At 45.7% G+C, this 17904-nt stretch overlaps 1 protein-coding gene across 1 annotated transcript; it reads left to right on the top strand.

The window, feature by feature from the left end:
- Positions 1–1205: 1205 nt before the first annotated feature.
- Positions 1206–15795, top strand: LOC140900767 (transmembrane 4 L6 family member 1). The gene is made up of 5 exons (XM_073318595.1): positions 1206–1376; positions 5259–5324; positions 13918–14063; positions 14892–15078; positions 15775–15795. The coding sequence occupies exons 1-5, from the start codon at positions 1206–1208 to the stop codon at positions 15793–15795; spliced, it is 591 nt and encodes a 196-aa protein (XP_073174696.1).
- Positions 15796–17904: the final 2109 nt, after the last annotated feature.

Raw genomic sequence — 17904 nt, 5'->3', positions numbered from 1 at the left:
CTGAGGTCTTGTCTTCCTCGGAAATTTTCCCCAATTCCAGTAGTTAATAGCCATCTGCCAAGGGAGCTGCATTGGTGCAACGCTTAAAGGTAGACAAGGAAAACAGTGATTTGCACAGTGGACTTACCCCAGTTTCAAGCAAGTATAAGTGGTGCTGGTGCAAACTGAGGGTTTCTTTGTCTGTACTTTGGGATTAGACCACTGCAATTACATCAGTGGCTGTCCCTTGGTTGCTGGCATTTGGGGAAATGCTCCATGTAAACAAGGCCTTAGAAGGAATCCTTCCAGGATTAGCAGTGTGGGGAAGCTTTACTGTTGTTGATGATGCCAAATGTGTGCTGTGGAAAAATAGTGGCCCCCAATAGCTTAATTATGGAATAAAGATTCACTATTGGGTATGAGACACCAGGCATGTTTTTAGTATAGAACGGGACATATTAGCCTGAAAACCTGAAAGCCAGAAAATATAGGGCCGCTGCTTTTCACAATATAACGGTCTTCCCACTTTTCTGAAGATGAGATGACCTGGCACTATTAGCTAATGAGTGTCTCAGGCAAATATCTGCTCTCCACAAATACCCACAGAACTAAATGTACCTCTGCACTGGTTTTCTTTTAAATAAGTTTAGCGCTCATATAGGGACCAATAGACAGCCCTGAAACTGAAGTCCTCTGCTCGAACAAGCACACCACACAGGCAACTGCAATGTAACCTGCTCCAAACCATGCTATCTATGCACCTCATGCTGAGCCTGAAGATCTAACCAATTGAAAGAGGATGCCTCAGTCTCCATGCCTATTCAGTCCTTGACCCCACTCCTTACACTGTTAGGAAGGGCACTAGTTAGTGCCAGCCACAGTGGTGATCTTAATGATGTGAACAGCTGTTCTGTAGGAACTAGAATGAAACCATCAATTCATTTCACATAGGACACAGCCATTTCACACAGGACACTGAGCAACCAATATTTGTTTACTACTAACCAGGGCCAGTTTTGAACTGGAGGCGAACAACTCTATATAGTAGAGCCTTTCTTAAATAAATGGTTAATTGAAAATATCTTGCTTCATAACAAGTGTCACATACTTTACAGTTCTCTCCAACAAAGAAAGAAAACGATTGCCTTGTCAAGTCTCACTGTTTTTTAAACTGTGCCACGACCCATACTTTCCTCTCTCATTTCTTTCCACAGGGGTGAGCTACAATGTGCACTGGAAAGTGTTCAAAGTGCATTGGGGTCGTGTTATTCCCATTAGCTGTATGTGCCATAATCTCCAATCTTCTCCTGTACTTCCCCAATGGAAATGTTATAGAGCCCGACAAGATAACTGATTTGGTCTGGTTTTTCCATGGCATTCTTGGAGCTGGGATACTGGTAAGAGAGAAGTTTTGTCATTGTTGTTGTTGTTTTAATTATTTCAACTTTTTAAAGCTTATCAATGCCTCTGTCAATTCCAAATAACAATCCATGGGGGCTGCCTTTACATTTGTAGATGACACAACTTATCTGTGGGAAAAAGTTTAAAACTATCTGGGGTCTAAAACTGAGAAGGCATCTTTCCAGAGGGCAAAGGGGAAATCACCTATAGAAAGAAATATAACTTCTTTATGAAAATCCTGGTGTCCAAAGAAATTCCAAATTACAAATATTAGAGGAAACAAAAATGTTGGCTTTTCATTATTTAGGTAGTAAACACACACACAAGTTTCTTTCAGGCTCAATGTGTAAATTCAGCTTTAGGTTGTAAGTTCTCACATTTATTGAGTTGTGTTGCCTTGTTGCTCCTTCCATTGATTTTATTCTCACCTTTCATGAGGCACTGAAGCTTGTTTGGGCTTGCCCTTATTGGAGCTGTTGTCAAAATCAAGTAGTGCTGAACTGCTCCTCTATTTTGTGAGCACTGTTTGAGTTCCAAATAGCTGTTATGAAAATGGTTGAACTTTTTTTACTTTTGGTCATTTTTCTGTGAACATGTGTATGACCAGCTATTTGTCCACATGCATGTTTGGGGAATGCCTGTTCTTTGTGTGAATTCCCACAGTTGTATATGCATTGTGTTTGAATAGATTGTATGAAGTGCTTGTCCTTGTCTTTACATATTCAGTCATGCAATCAAGGAGCAGGAAAAAAAGCCATGCAACTGAGGTGATGAATCATATACCACAAATAACGAACAGTAAAGAGTCTAAGTGAATAGACCATACACACTAAATAGGCTGTCATCTCCTCACATAAAGGAGGAGATGAAATGTACTCCTCACTGAATATTTATGAACAACACATCCATAAAAATCAAAGTCTGTTCTCGGTAAGGCCCGGATCCAAAACCCACTGAACTTAATGGAAAAACTCCTATTAAGTATAATAGGCTTGGATCAGGCCCATATCTCACAAACAGAAAAATGAGTAAATTGTCTGCTATGAATAGCTTGCCTGGCTCTTCTTGTGTACCGTCCACCTACTCCATAGGCCTATCCCTCATGCTGAGTTCTGGATGTATGAACAGGGAATCTGAACAAAGATTAAAACTGTACCATAGGTACCTGTGAAAAATTCATACCATTCCAAGCCCAGGGGCCACTGGCTTTCAATGAAAGGAAAGACTAATGTTCAGCATGAGAGCCCTGTGTCACATTCAGAACATGACTTCTCTTGAGGGCTCTAATAAGGCTAGGCTGTGGCCAGGATGGTGCGCATCAAAAGTGGACACAGAGAGGGGAAGAGGCGTTTGCATTGATCTCCAAAACGCTGACAACCGCACTACGAGTAGTTATTGATCAGCAAAACAGTGCTGTTAAGTGTATATGTTTTCCATGAAATTATGTGATAGACTGAGAAAGAGGTGTGAATAGACAAAGTGTGGGAGAAGGGGAGTATTATCTCCACGTGACAGCAAGGGAACTGAAACATGAAGAAATTAAACAACTTGTTCAAGGTCGCATAGAAAGTCAGTCTCACACTGGGAACTGAATCCAGGCTCCTGTGTACCACGCCAGCACACAACCTTCCCATTTAGTAGCCAGCTTTGGCTCATTTCAACCTTGCTCTCTCCTTGTCTTCCATGGCTGCTTTTTAAAAGACATGCCCTTATAAAAACAGAACACAGACCTTTATTTTGCTTAAAACCCCTCAATTTCCTTAGTTTGCAAATTCAGACATTTAAGGAAACGCAGAATGACTCATTTGTTACGAGTACTCGATGCTGCAAACGTAGAATGGCACCATTGGGAAATGACTGAGACCCCGCAACACATAGACCCCCACCTCACTGGTGCCAGCGTACTGGCAAATTTTCATTCTAACCTCAAAAGGCAGGAAGATACAGATGCTCAGAAAAGCGAGACGCACCAAACAAGCCCTGCACTCCAAACAAATGAACTTGCTCCAAGCCGAGACAAAATAGCCCACTCACAGACTGGACAGGAGGCCTTCAAGGAAAAGGAGGGTAGTGAGGGAAGCAGGGCTGCTGATTCAGTAGATGGCACTCTTGCCTCTCAGTCAATACTCTAAAATGCCTGAGGAGGGTACTAGAGGACCCTGTGTTGCTGGGGTTGCACTGTTGACTACCTCATTGCACTTTTCGCAACAGGAGGATTTTTTAAATCCCAATGTCCTAGCCAAATTCCAACAGAAGTATTTTCATTCTGCTCACATAAATTCCCCACTGAGGTTCAGTTACAATGGACGTTATATTCTTCGCTTTCTGCCCATAGCACTTGTGGAAGTGTTGTGATGAGCTGTTAAAGGGATACTGTCAGGTTGAAATCTAGTCAGTTTAAAAAAAAAAGAGAGGTAATAGTAGTTTCAAGTACTCCACCTGCCCCCGAGTCCATCCCGCCTTCCATTCCCTTGCTAGACAGCCACAGTGAAATGCTTTTCTCTCCCATGTTCCTGCATGAAAAAGCTACACAAATGACAGTGGACTCAGCTATTTTATGAACATAAAGGGGGATTCTTTATTCTGGTTACTGGACACAGACAGACCATGTAGTTCTCCAACCTGTGTTGTCTAGGGCAGCGTTTCTCAAACTGGGGGTCCACGAGGGTACTCCAGGGGGTCTATGGGCCCCGCTGATCAACTCCTCCCTCAACTCTTCCCCCTCCCTCCCAGCACCTCCTGCACACCGGGGAACAGCTGTTCCCCTCTGGCGTGCAGGAGGCGCTAGGAGGGAGGGGAAGGAAGGGGAAGGGGAGCGTTTGGGGGAGGGGATGGAAAGAGGCAGGAAAGAGGAGGGGCATGGGTGGAGCAGGGGCAGGAAGAGGTGGGGAGGGGGAGGACCTTGGGGGAAGCTGTGGACTGGGGGCAGTGCTTGGGGCTGAGCGGGGGACTTGGGGGTCCCCAGCAAAATTTTAAATCAAAATTGGGATCCCCAAAACTAAAGTTTGAGAACCGCTGGTCTAAGGAGACCCTATGTGGCGTGATAGGACATCCTGCCATGGCACAGTCATGGACGGGACTGATGGCTACACCTTATCAACTTGACTCCAACTAATAATTACCATGGATCAAACTGAGCTGAGCTCAGAGACTGTTGACTGAATTGTGTTGTTTGCACCTTCCTGTGGTCTAACACAAAAGGTCAAATTCAGGGATGATGAGTAAAATGGTGCAATTTAAAGCCCCGCACTCTAGTTTAGGACCAGATTCTCAACTGGTGTAAACTGGTGTAAATCCACTGAAGTCAATGGAGCTACATTGGTTTACACTAGCTGCAAATCTGCCCTTCAGTCCCCTTAATACTGCACTGAACTTCCTTAGGCCTGGTCTACACTGGGGGCGGGGGATCGATTTAAGTTACACAACTTCAGCTACGTGAATAACGTAGCTGAAGTTGACATACTTAGAACTACTCACCGCAGTGTCTTCAGTGCGGTGAGTCAACTGCTGATGCTCCCCTGTCGACTCCACCTGCGCCTCTCGCTCCGGTGGAGTCACAGAGTCGACAGGAGAGTGCTCGGTGGTCGATTTATTGCTTCTAGACTAGACGCGACAAATCGACCCCCGCTGGATCGATCGCTGCCCACCAATCCAGCGGGTAGTGTAGACAAGCCCTTAGAGTCAGTTGGAATACCATAGACTACCTAAAGTCACTCTGCCAATGCGCAAGAGAGTCTCCATTGGTGTACCACACAGTGAAGAGCCAGGAGAAGCTAAAGTAGCTTCATCCTATGATCCCACTTAATTCACACGTTGTCCAACTAATGCTGAGTGTATGGAGACCTCGCACATTAATTCAATATGTGCTTAACTTACAGGTTATTCTGCCAGCATTTATGATGCTGGGTGCAGGTGGAGCTGGATGTTGTGCTAACAGATGTGGGGTAAGCAACAATTTACGTGCTGAAAAGGGCAACCACTATGATCCGTGAATAACGGCCCTTAAGTGGAAGCTGAGCAGATGGAAAGGCACAAAGCATGCAACCACTGACAGTCCAATCCTCCCAATACAGAAATAGGGCTTGACCTACAGAATCCCTGTGCTTAGCGTATGATTGATTGACCCCATCACAGAAGCAGCCTCATCTAGCAAGAATGTTAATATATTGGAGTGTTTATAGAAACTAGTATCTATCCCAAGGCCAGATTTGGAACATTTAGCCACAATAATAAGTGTAGAGTGGAGTGGGACAAAGTTGCACTACCCCACTCCAAGTAGAGCAAATCACTGCTCCAGTTTCCTGGTGCACAGGGGGAGTTGGCAAACTATACCATCCTCTAGGGTGGCACAGCCTAGCCCCTTTCCTGTGGCTGTTCATGTGAGGACAGTGCCAGGGTCCTGCCTCTCCTTCCTCCCTCGGGTGATGGGCTTTTCCATGGGTGCGTGGAGGGAGAAATCTCTGTGCTCCCCTATGTAACCCTTCTGCCCATCAGAGTTGGCAGCAACAAGGGCCGGGTTCAATATCTAGGGGTTCCATTCCAATAACACAATGCAAACCGGCTCGAGCCCCCACCCAGTGACCTGGGACAAATATATACCACCCCCACTGGGCGCCTCCAAGAGGCAATACTTCCCCTCTCGCAAGCACATAGTCTGAGTGTAGCAAAAGCCTTTTAATAACAGAGAAAAGCAAGGTGGCATTATGTTGGGGAAACACCACCAACAGGATTCATAACACAACCCATGAGCAAAAAAAAACCCACCCCAGGCAAATTGGGGCATGCCCTTTTCCCTTTGGTTCTTGAGTCCAGCAACCCCAAATCACCCAAAGTCCCAAAAGTCCAATGCCCCAAAAGTCTCTGTCCCTGGTCAGGGCAGCCCCAGAGTTCGAAAGTTTATCTGCAGAGCTTTACCTCCCAACCTGGGTGGAAATGGGACGGGGGTAAGAGGCACCTTACATGATCTGAAGCTGACCGCCCCATAGCTCCATAGCGGCGCTCCGCTCCGCCAGTCGCCCCACAAACTCCTTCGCTCAGCTGCGCTGCGCTCCGCCAGCCGCCCCACGAACTCCTTCGCTCAGCTGCGCGCCGCTCCGCCAGCCGCCCCACGAACTCCTTCGCTCAGCTCCGCTCCGCCAGCCGCCCCACGAACTCCTTCGCTCAGCTCCACGGCCCACAAGCAGCTCCTGCCATCCACACACTGCTCCGCGTCGAACTGCTTCACCAGCCGTCCCGCAAACTGCTCCACAATATATCTTCAAGCTCCCCCACTACTTAACACAACACTCAGTGATTTCAGCTCTTAGGTGAATTCAGCTTGTAGTAGGGGAGCCCCAGTGCTGGTGCACTGTCAGCCCAAAGTGAGCTCAGCAGCCTATAACTAGACTTCTAATGAAATCAAAATTAGCTCTGATATTCCACAGTGGAGAGAGGAGGAAGTGCAATTAGCATGTAAGGCCCTCACCAAGGGGCCCATGCCACCAAGTATTACTACTTGTCCCCAGCCTCTCTCCCTTCACACAGTTTTGGAACCCATGACCCTTGCCTAGCGAGTGCTACTTAGTTGATGGTGAATCCCTCCATCATAACAAAAGGCCACATACAGTTCCAAGCACAGTTCCCATAATCAGGGTAATAACAATTTATTCTTCCTGCCCCAATAACAGAGACACTGGGGATCCCACAGCAGCCAAAGTGACCATTTAGGCAGCTATGGTCTCATTCTAGGCATGGTGGGTGTGCCTATGCAAATGAGATCGGCCCCTGAAGTTCTTTTCCACAACTTGCCACACCTCACCACCAGATGTCAGGGTGGAGCTCATCCTGACACTGCTTACACCTAAATGCAGGGACTGGGGCTGTCCCTGACCCTTGTACCGAGCTGATGTGACAGCTGCCATCTTGTCCAACATACCAGGGAGTGAACAGGGTACCTACATCTAGAAGTGAAACCTGTTACAGGTTGAGCTAAAGCCAAGTCTCTCTAGCTGGGGCTGTAACAGACTCACATCTTCTGCAGGGCATCACTGAGGGGGACCTATAACCCACATCCTCTAGTGAGTTACACACCAGAGATGGAAAGGCTCTCTGTGCTCTCTCCACCCACCCACAGGCCAGGGAGAATTTGTCCCTCAAAAATTACAAACATGACAGAGCAAACAAACTGTGAGGGTATCTCAATTAATCTCCATGCCTTGTACATTAATTGTTGTTTCTGATGTACTGCGGTTTTCGTTAGCCAGGATAAACTGATTTAGAAATGTTTTTCTAGTCCAGTTCCTTGCTAGCAGTAGCCTGTAACTAGAACTGAGCAATAAAGTATTTTCATCAATACCTTTCAGTTTACATTTAGTAAGACTCATAATGAGATCATTCTACATTGTTAAGGTGCTTTACTAAATTTAAGGAATTTAATCTGATTTTAAGTAATTGCCTTTGATCTGACAAAGCATTGGATGGACATGGCAACAAGTCACAACCTAAGACATGGCCGTGTGTTCAGTTGCTCTGCAGTACGTGCTAAATCACAACAGGTGAAATAAGCTAAATGGGGCTCAGATCCACCAGAATTACTGGTGCACCCCAGACACAGCTGTTCCTCCAGTCTAGTCCCTCACCACCACCCCCAGCAGAATTTCAGACGGTTCCTCCCAGCACAACACTCAGGCTAGACAGACACTCCCTTCTAGCCCCATAGGATGTATTCTGGTTTTGTTCCCACTCCTGAGTCCTTGATCCCTCGGCCAGCTAAGACAATAAGAGGCATCTGACTGGCACCACTTAGCTCCACTATCCTTCCACTTGCTACTCTGCCACTGACTCACTACTGCATCCCTGACTGTGAGCTGAGATCCCAAGAGTCTGGCCTTAGCCTTCCCTACTCTGACAGCTGGTGCATACACACTTCAGCTTTACTGTTGTTATTATTTGTATTGTAGTAGAGCCCAAAGACCCCAATGTGGAATCAGACTCCATTGTGCTAAGCACTGTAAATGTATCTAGAATGAAAAGACAGTCCCTATCTCAAAGCGCTTACAAGCTAAATATAAGACAAGAGCCACTGATGACTATAACAAACAGTGGAAAAGGTGACAATCAGACTCTACAAGTAACTACATGGAGAAGAGATGGCTGATAGCAAACAGTTCTTTAATCTAGCAGAAAAAGGCATAACAAGAACCAGCGGCTGGCTGCTGAAGCTACACAAATTCAGACTAGAAATAAGGTACAAATTTATGAGGAAAGGTAACTGACACTTGGAACAGCTCACCTCGCCACGTGGTAGATTCTCCATCACTCGCAGTCTGAGTCAAGACTGGTTATATTTTTACAAGCTATTTTACAGCTTAAGCAGAAGTTATGGCTTGATGCAGAAATTAGATGGGGAGAAGCCCATGGTAACAGAGGGATGTTCTGACTAGTGTAATAAGCAACAGTCTCATTATACCAACAGCTCAGCCACTGTTGAGTGATTTATAAACACCGCAGCAGAGATGAGTTTTAAGGAGAGATTTGAAGGATGATATAAGGAAATGGCTCTGCAGATTTTTTACAGGGAGCTGGAATATTCAAAATTGGTTTGCCAGTGATTCACAAACAATGACAAGGGGCTTCAGCAATGGGGGGGAAAGTTTGTACAGTGGTTCGCATAATGGGGCCCTGATCCTCACTGGGGCCTTTGGGTGCTCCTGCAATACAAATGGTAAATAAGTATAAATCTATCTATCTATCTATCTATCTATCTATCCTTTTATTTGTCTTATTAAGTTCTCCATTTCCATCTGCAGTGATTTCTGCAGACTAATTATATGTTATGGAATGGATATTTCTGTTAATACATTTTAAATGATTGCCTTTTAACTTCATTAAATGCCCTTTTGTTCTTTCATTATGGGAACAGGTATAATAATTTTTGGAAAGTAACAACCTAGGTGAGCTTCTGTGTCCTGCAGGAGGGGGTGTCCTCCTCCAAAAACATCCTCACCACTATGCTATAATGAGAGGAAATCCCTCAAATATTTCCTGTAACAACAGGAGCATCATTATCTAGTAGTCCCTTAACCTGAGCCATTTATAAGAGGTATCAGTGCAGGGCTAGCCTGTACCCACTTCTCGCAGGGAAAGGGAGGGCTTAAGGGATCAGGCAAAAATCACAGTCTTTTGGCTTTTAGTGTGTAAGAACCAGGGGAGTCAGGTGTGAGCTGCAGCACTAGATCCTTCAACGGATCCCCCTACTGCCCACTAGCAAAGGTGGGTGGGTATAATGGGGAACTCAGCTTGGGACCTGTAAAAGGGAATAGGAGACATACTCAGGCCTGAGCTGCCCAACCATTCCTGGAGACATTGTGCCTAAAACAGCAGCACAGTCACCCCAGGAGCAGCCTCCAATGTCCTGCCCTTCCACTCCGCCCAATTAAGGGCAACAGCTTAAAGCCCACAATCTTGTCCATAATTTGGGTCTCCTGCCTCATGATGCAGAAGTAACATACCATAAAACTTCTGTGCTATATATCATAATGCACAAGGGGGCCTAATTAAGATTTGCAACCTCAATTCTGGCTTTTCCTAATTTCTGAAAAAAGAATGGGAGTACTTGTGGCACCTTAGAGACTAACCAATTTATTTGAGCATAAGCTTTCGTGAGCTACAGCTCACTTCATCGGATGCATTCAGTGGAAAATACAGTGGGGAGATTTATATACACAGAGAACATGAAACAATGGGTGTGATCACTCTCCTTACAGTGTGTATGATAACACCCATTGTTTCATGTTCTCTGTGTATATAAATCTCCCCACTGTATTTTCCACTGAATGCATCCGATGAAGTGAGCTGTAGCTCACGAAAGCTTATGCTCAAATAAATTGGTTAGTCTCTAAGGTGCCACAAGTACTCCTTTTCTTTTTGTGAATACAGACTAACACGGCTGCTACTCTGAAACCTAATTTCTGAGTGCTTGATGTTTCAATCTTGGCTGTAACGTTTTTGTAGCTTCCTACGTTTTTAAAAAAGCATACTGAAAAAATCACAGAAATTCCATCATGTGGAATCATAATAACCTTCACATGTTTCATCAATAGGTTTGGAACTGTTAGATCTACAACACAAACCTCTGCCATTTGACCTAAGGCAGTAACCAATAGCAGTAGTAGGTTGACATCCTCTATGTAGATCAGCCACTCAAGGAAAATGAGACACATTTTTACCAGTGGGTTTTACAGATGTTTGCTGACAGCAGAGAACATTGAAACTCAGGAATCCCAAGTTTGATTCCATGTTCTGGACTGGAGAGTTCTCCAGTGGCTAAAGACCTTTCCCCTTCTGCCCCCTCCTGTCTTAGTCTTCATCTCCCGCCCCAGCTTCTGTAAGTCTCCACCACAAAGCTACTTCCTTCTCCTCCACGCTGCCAAGGCACCAGCAACAGAAGCATTAAGATCACTGGACAATCTTCCTGGTGGCACCACAGCAGCCCCCCGTAGCTCCGAGGAGCAGCTGCAGGGAAATTCCTGCTCAGCCCCTGCAGCCCCAGCCTGGAGCACACTCAGTCCCGGTGGAAAAACAATGCATTTTCCCTCATGTTGTTCCTGGAATTGGCTGAACCATTTTATCCAAAACTTTCTAATAAATAAATCCAGGCTGAGCCAGGCACCCAGCATGGAAAATTGCATCCCAAATGGTTAAAGTTTGGCAAAGTTATAAGCAACCAAAAGTACATCTTATAACCGGACGTATTAGGCAGCCCTAATTAAAGGCACCACTGGTAGCACCACTTATCAAAGTTTTCCATATACAAACAGCAACCATATACTCTTAGATGATTAAAAGTGGCTGGCTGAGGGAACCCAGGAGATGCAGTGAATCAGTCTTATGCGCTGCCATCACTGGCGGATCTGCTATGGAACTCCAGGCAATTAAAGCCATGAAGGGGTAAACACCAGGGAAGGAGAAAAACTATGTGAGCTAAAGGACAATGCTATTATTTAAGTTAAGTGCTAATGTTGATTTATTTAATCCATGCCTGTTGGGTGAGGTGCTCTGTCCCCCTCTAGTGGCACCTAGATCACCTAGAGATTAATGAGTCTGCTACAGCCTTGGCTAGAAGCTTTTAACTCATGCAGTAGAGCAGTGGTCCTCAAACTTTTTACCTTGCGCCCCCTCTTATCCCTGTCCTCACCCCCCCGCCATGGAGGTGGGAGCGGGGCCATGGCTCCGGGAGGGTGGGGACATAGGCAGGAGTAAGGAGGCTGAGGCTGGGGCCACAGCTGGGGGTGGGAGTGGACCCTCGGTGGTTGGCTGACCCTTCGCCAGAGGCCGAGGCCTGCAGCCGAAACTGGGCACAGAGCCCCAGGCGCAGGGTGGGCAGCTAGGACCCCGGGCGCAGGGTCGGTAACCACGGCTGGGAGCCAATCCCTGGGCACGGGGCCAGCAGGCGGGACCCTGGGTGCAAGGCCAGGGCCAGAAGCAGAGCTGGACAGTGCTCCCTCCCCGCCCCCCTGTGGGGGCTGGTCCGAGCCCGAGTCTCACCCCCCCGAAACATTACTCTGCACCCCCCCTAGGGGGTGCACCCCCAGATTGTAGACCTCTCCAGTAGAGGGTCATGCACTAAGCTTTAGAGCAGAGGTGGGGAACCTTTTTTTTATCAGGGGCCTTTGACCCACAGAAAAAGTCAGTTGTGGGCTACACACAGTCCCGCAGGAGGGTGCAGAGGCTCAGGGCTTCCCCTAGGCTCTGGGGTGGGACCAGAAATGAGGGGTTCAGGGTGGAGGAGGGGGCTCCGGGCTGGGGTGGGGGGTTGGGGTGAGGGCTCTGGCTGGGGGTGCGGGCTCTGGGGTGGGGCTGGGGATGAGGGGTTTGGGGTTCAGGAGGGGGCTCTAGACTGGGTCCAAGGGGTTTGGAGTGCAAGAGCGGGCTCAGGGCTGGAGCAGGGAGTTGGGGTGCAGGAGGAAGTTCGGGGTGCAGGCTCCAGGAGGGAGTTTGGATGGGGGGGTTCCAACCTGGGACAGGGGGGTTGGGGTGCAGGTGGGAGTGGGGGGTCTGGAAGGGAGTTTGGGTGCAGGAGGGAGAGACTTGCAGCAGGTCAGATGAAATGAAGCAGTGGGCCAGATCCAGCCCACATGTCATAGGTTCCCTATCCCTGATTTAGAGGTCCCAGGTTGATCCCACCTGCCAATGACCAGGGTCTATCAGGGGTACATTGACACAAGAACAAATGGATATAAACTGGCCATCAACAAGTTTAGGCTTGAAATTAGACAAAGATTTCTAACTATCAGAGGAGTGAAGTTTGCCAGCAACTGGGAATGGGCGATAGGAGATGGATCACTTGATTATTACCTGTTCTGTTCCTTCCCTCTGGAGCACCTGGCATTGGCCACTGTCGAAAGACAGGGTACTGGGCTAGATGGACCTTTGGTCTGACCCACTGTGGCTGTTCTTAGGTTCTTATGTTCTGAAATAGCCTTCCAAGGGGAGCAGTGGGGGGCAAAAAAACTAACTGGCTTCAAAACTGAGCTTCATACATTTATGGAGGGGATGGTATGATTGCCTGCAATGGCATGTAGCCAATCTGCAACTGCTAGCAGCAAATATCTCCAATGGCCGATGATGGGACACTCGATGGGGAGTCTCTGAGTTACTACAGAGAATTATTTCCCAGGTGTCTGGCGGAGGGAGGGGGGAGGGTCTTGCCGACATGCTCAGGATCTAACTGATCACTGTATCTGGGGTGAGGATGGACTTTTCCCTCAGGTCAGATTAGGAGAGACCGGAGGGAGGTTTCGCCTTCCTCTGCAGCCAGGGGGATGGGTCACTTGATGGTTTCAACTTGTGTAAATGGGGGGTTCTCTGTAACTTGAGGTCTTTAAATTATGATTCGAGGACTTCAGTAACTCAGCCAGAGGTTCTGGGTCTATTACAGGAGGGGCTGGGTGAGGCTCTGTGGCCTGTGATGTGCAGGAGGTCAGCCTAGATGGTCACGATGGACTCTTCTCGCTTTACAGTCAGGGGAGCGAGCCTCCCAGCCCAGGTAGACAGACGCGCACTAGCTCTGCTCGAGCTAGCACGCTGGAAATAGTAGCACGGGCGGCAGCTCAGGCCAGGCCCCCGAGTCCAAGCTCTCCTGGCCCCCTGGTCTGGGCGTTGGTGCTAGCCTGAGCCATTGCCCATCCCGCAACAGCCACACTGCTATTCGAGCTCGTGCAAGTCTATCTACTTGGGCTGGAAGCACGCTCCCAGCTGCAGTGTAGACATACCCATCCAGTCCTATGTTCCTAAAGGTCTGGGCTTCACCCACCTCTGCAGGCAGGTGGGATGCAATTTGCACCTTTCTTCAGCCCAGGGGGTAGCTGCACCAGAGTTGGAAAGATTCAACAACTTCAAATTCCTGCAGCAGTGAAGCAGGCCCCAAATTACGGTTGTTATTTTTTATTGCCCAAAGTGCAAAACAGCTAAAGAGGGATTCCCTTTCCATTCACAGTCTGAGGTGTCCATAATACTCTGTGTCCATACAGATGATGTTCAGGGCCTTCTCCCTTTCAGATGCTGCTCTCTGTGTTGCTGGCTGTGCTGGGAGCTGCAGGAGGGGTATACTGTATGGTCATCTCATCCTTGGGACTGATTAGTGGGCCTCTTTGTGACACCGGTGATGGAGTATATATCTACCCTTTCCGGAATGACACACTGACGTAAGTATGAGGTACTGACTCTTCCAAACTGCAAGGGCCAATTTTTGCACCCTTCGAACAGCGGATCTAGGTTTTTCTGAACTGAATTGATGTTCTGCGCTATCAGATCCTGAATCTATATTATTCTGAGTGAGCAGGCCCCAGCCATCCTTCACTTGGTCCAACTTCTCTGGCCTATTCTCTGGGAAGCTGCCTGCTTTTGTTTTGGAGGACACAGGTGCTTTGTTTCCATTGCGCTATTGACCAGACTTGTGTGATGGCTGTGCGATACTTTTATGGGACTGTATGAGATTTGAGCCTTGACTCCTATTAAAGTCAAAGGGAGTCACATGGCTAAAACATCACACAGTTGGATGGAAATCTACCAAATTGAGCCCTCTCCCACATCCCTCTGAAAAGCAAAGCAAAAATCTCTTCATTGGCTTTTTGCAAGTTAACCCTGACAACATCTTGCAAAGTGGACTGGAGAATGCTGATCAGATATTGCAACAGATTATGGGCACATTTTTGATATTCTGTGGACTTTTGTATTTTGCCATTAAAATTGTCCTGAAACAAAACACAGGATCTTATGCAGGCAGCCATGTAATGCAAGCCTAATTCTCCACGGCCCTGCACCTTATGTTGTCATTTACACCTTTGCAAAGTATAAAATGCTACCAGACCACTGTGTTAGAGTTTTACATTCACTTTACGCTTTGCAAATGACTTCTAAAGATAGCAAGAAGGAGAGAATCAGGCCCAATCTTTGAGGTACAACTCGTAACAGATGAAGTCTTTTTGAAACACTCTTCATAATAAGTTGTCAATTATTTTTTCTATTTACAGAGACAATTATTTGTTTAATCAGACAACATGGAGCATTTGCAAAGAACCTGAAAACATTATTATGTGGAATATTGTCTTGTTTTCTCTTCTCTTGGGGATTAGTACAATTGAAGCTTTTCTTTGCTTTATTCAAGTCATCAATGGACTTATTGGATTCATATGTGGCACATGCATGAGGAAAAGAAAGGTGAGTATCTGATGTAAGATATCACAAAGTAAATATTATTTTTACTAGTTTTTATCAGACTTTACGATAATTTTAGCCCCACTTTTGACAGAACCACAGTAAATTGTCCTGATAGTGTATAATATCAGATATGTAAACAAATGATGCAAATCTCAAGGACTTTTTAAATAGTTGGACAAATAATAAAAAGTAATGCCCCGTTTAAAAAACATAACACTAGTTATTCCCACATGGAGAGGGGACAAAGGGTCTGATGCTGTGGTTATTTAGGACTACCTTTTCAAAAGCAACTAATGATTTGGGGAATCTCAATTTGCAGGTACTGAATTTGAGCTACATAAAAAGATCTGATTTTTAGACAATGCTTAGCACCCACCCTCTGAAAAGCAAGTGTCTCATGTTGGGCACTCAATAACTGAGGCACGCAAAGTCACTAGTCACTTTTCAAAATGCAGGGATTGAAGCCCATCTATGGACATACAGGTTTCAAGATTATGTTATCTGTGGGTTGTAATGAGGCAGAAATCTTTTTTTGGCTTGCAAGTCTCTTCTTTTGCAAGAAAAACACCTTTACATTTTGATTTCTCTCCACAAGGAGGTTGCTATTTATTTTAACTTAATAAGATTCCTGTAGCCAGCCTGATATCCATCTGGAACTTTAATTAACTTGACATTCTTTCCTTCCTTGTCTTTCAGACACATATTGCTGGAATGTAAATCACCTACAAAGAATGCTAGTGACAAGCATAGACCTGCGGGGATTCATGTATAATCATAATGTGTTGTGCTGTATTTGTGGGGGCAGAGGGACCCCAAGATGTTCAGGAGTTTCAAAACAACTCCAGAACATTTTATAAAGATATCTGGATGGGAGGGGGTGGATTAACTAGAACTTTTGAGGTCACAGATTCTTTTTTGTCTCCTCTAAGAACCCAGGCTAAGTCTCTGGTACTGGCAACATGATGCTGTCTTTTCAAGAGCGCCTGGCATATATAAACATTCAATCACAAACATTCTCCAATTAAAATTCACTGCTTACCCCGCAAGTGCTGCCCTGTGTAGCAAGCATGTCACTTTGAAGTTCTGACCGTTGTGTATGGAAACCTGGACTGAATGTAATCATTGCTAATATAAAGATTTATCAGCTGTACTGAACTCATCCATGCTGGTTGGATGTCTAAAGATGCTCATTAATGCTCCCCAAACCCTGTCCTGGCCCTGTGTAAAACTGGAATAGATTCTCTGGCAATGCTCTATCTATGTTTGCAGTGTTGTTGTAATCGTGTCGGTCCCAGTATATGAGAGAGACAAGGTGTGCGAGGTAATATCTTGTATTGGACCAACTTCAGTTGGTGAGGGACACAAGCTTTCGAGCGTACACAGAGCTCATCTTCAGGTCATGCTCTGTCTATTTCTATCCCTTTGGTACGTAAGCACTGGTCTTCAGTCAATACTGGGCTCAGAAAGGATATTTTCAGGACCTAGCAGTAGCGATGTTGCTTAATTAGGGCCAATATTTGTAGCACTGTGGAGGCCCGGTGTAGCAGGCAGCTGGCCAGTTTCTAACCTGCTTTAACCTCTGTGGAGCCAGCCTCCACTCACACTTCTGTGGGTGCTGTAGGAGGCTGTGGTGGTCTGTAAAGTGCCAATGCTGCACTGAAAATCAGCACTTCAAAGGTAATAATGTTGCACATTGGTAACCCTGGAGATGCATTTGCCCCAACATGCAAGGCATGTTATATAGTAACCAACTAGCCAATAACTAGTCTTATTGAACTATAAGGAGGAAAAAAAATTCAGACTCATTTCCAGGGGAGTCTGATATGCACATCCTAGTGTAGAACATATTCATATTCAGTATTTAGTTTTTTTAAATTGCACTTCTGATCATTCTTGTGCACGCTTTTCTGAGAAACTGAAGCTAGCCCTGAGAGGCACCAAATGGCATCATTCTCAGTGCTACAGCAAGCAATGATCCCACAAAGTGCTGAGTGTGAGATCAAGCCCTAAATGCTAAATCCATGTGATTGGTAAATTCCAGAAAGTCTGTGAATTCTTTGTCATTTTATTGGCCACTTCAAAGGCTAATTCCTACAATTGTCACTGATTCTTCTGCTTAAGACAAAAAGTAGTAAGATATTTTACATATATATCAGAAGCTCTTCAAAACTGCCTAACTGTAAAGTTAGGTTACTTTGGATCTGTTTTGCAAAAGGAGAAACCTTTGTTTCCTCTTTCAAAAATGTTTTTTGACTACTGCATTTGATCACACAAATGGACATTTTTCCCTGTCCCCTTGGGAATTTTCACACAGAAGTATCCGGTCACTCATGCTGTCACCTGATATATGCATGCAGATCCCTCATTCGAACAAATAAATGTCGGTTATGTTCAGGCAACAGGTGTATTTTAGGGGGTGCAGCTTAAGCACCAATATTTAAATTTTTGCCCATCATGTTTTAAAGCATATTCTCTTTAAAAAAAGCAAGAGAGAAATACACAGGTTGGCCAAGGTTTTCAAATACTAATAAAGGATGTGGATGCATCCAAATCCCGTAAGTAGCTCCAAAAGTTCCAGCTGTTCTATACAGTGAAGTATGCAAGGGGCTATGATCAGAGAGGAGGTTTACCGTACTACTGTCCCTTTTACTGCAGCAATCTTTTTATTTTAAAACTGATGAAAAGTGAAATAAAATGCAGCGTTGTCTTTGGCTAAATTGTGTAAATTTTATCCTTTCACTGCATGAAAATGCACTGCAGATTATCCCATGTTTAACAATTTAAATGGGTTGTTTATTGTCATGTCCTGAGAAATGTGCAGCTGCT

This window comes from Lepidochelys kempii, chromosome 1, assembly GCF_965140285.1.
Source record: "Lepidochelys kempii isolate rLepKem1 chromosome 1, rLepKem1.hap1, whole genome shotgun sequence".
Taxonomy (NCBI): Eukaryota; Metazoa; Chordata; order Testudines; family Cheloniidae; genus Lepidochelys; species Lepidochelys kempii.
Note: the sequence above shows the minus strand (reverse complement) of the source record. Positions and strands in the feature narration are given on the sequence as shown.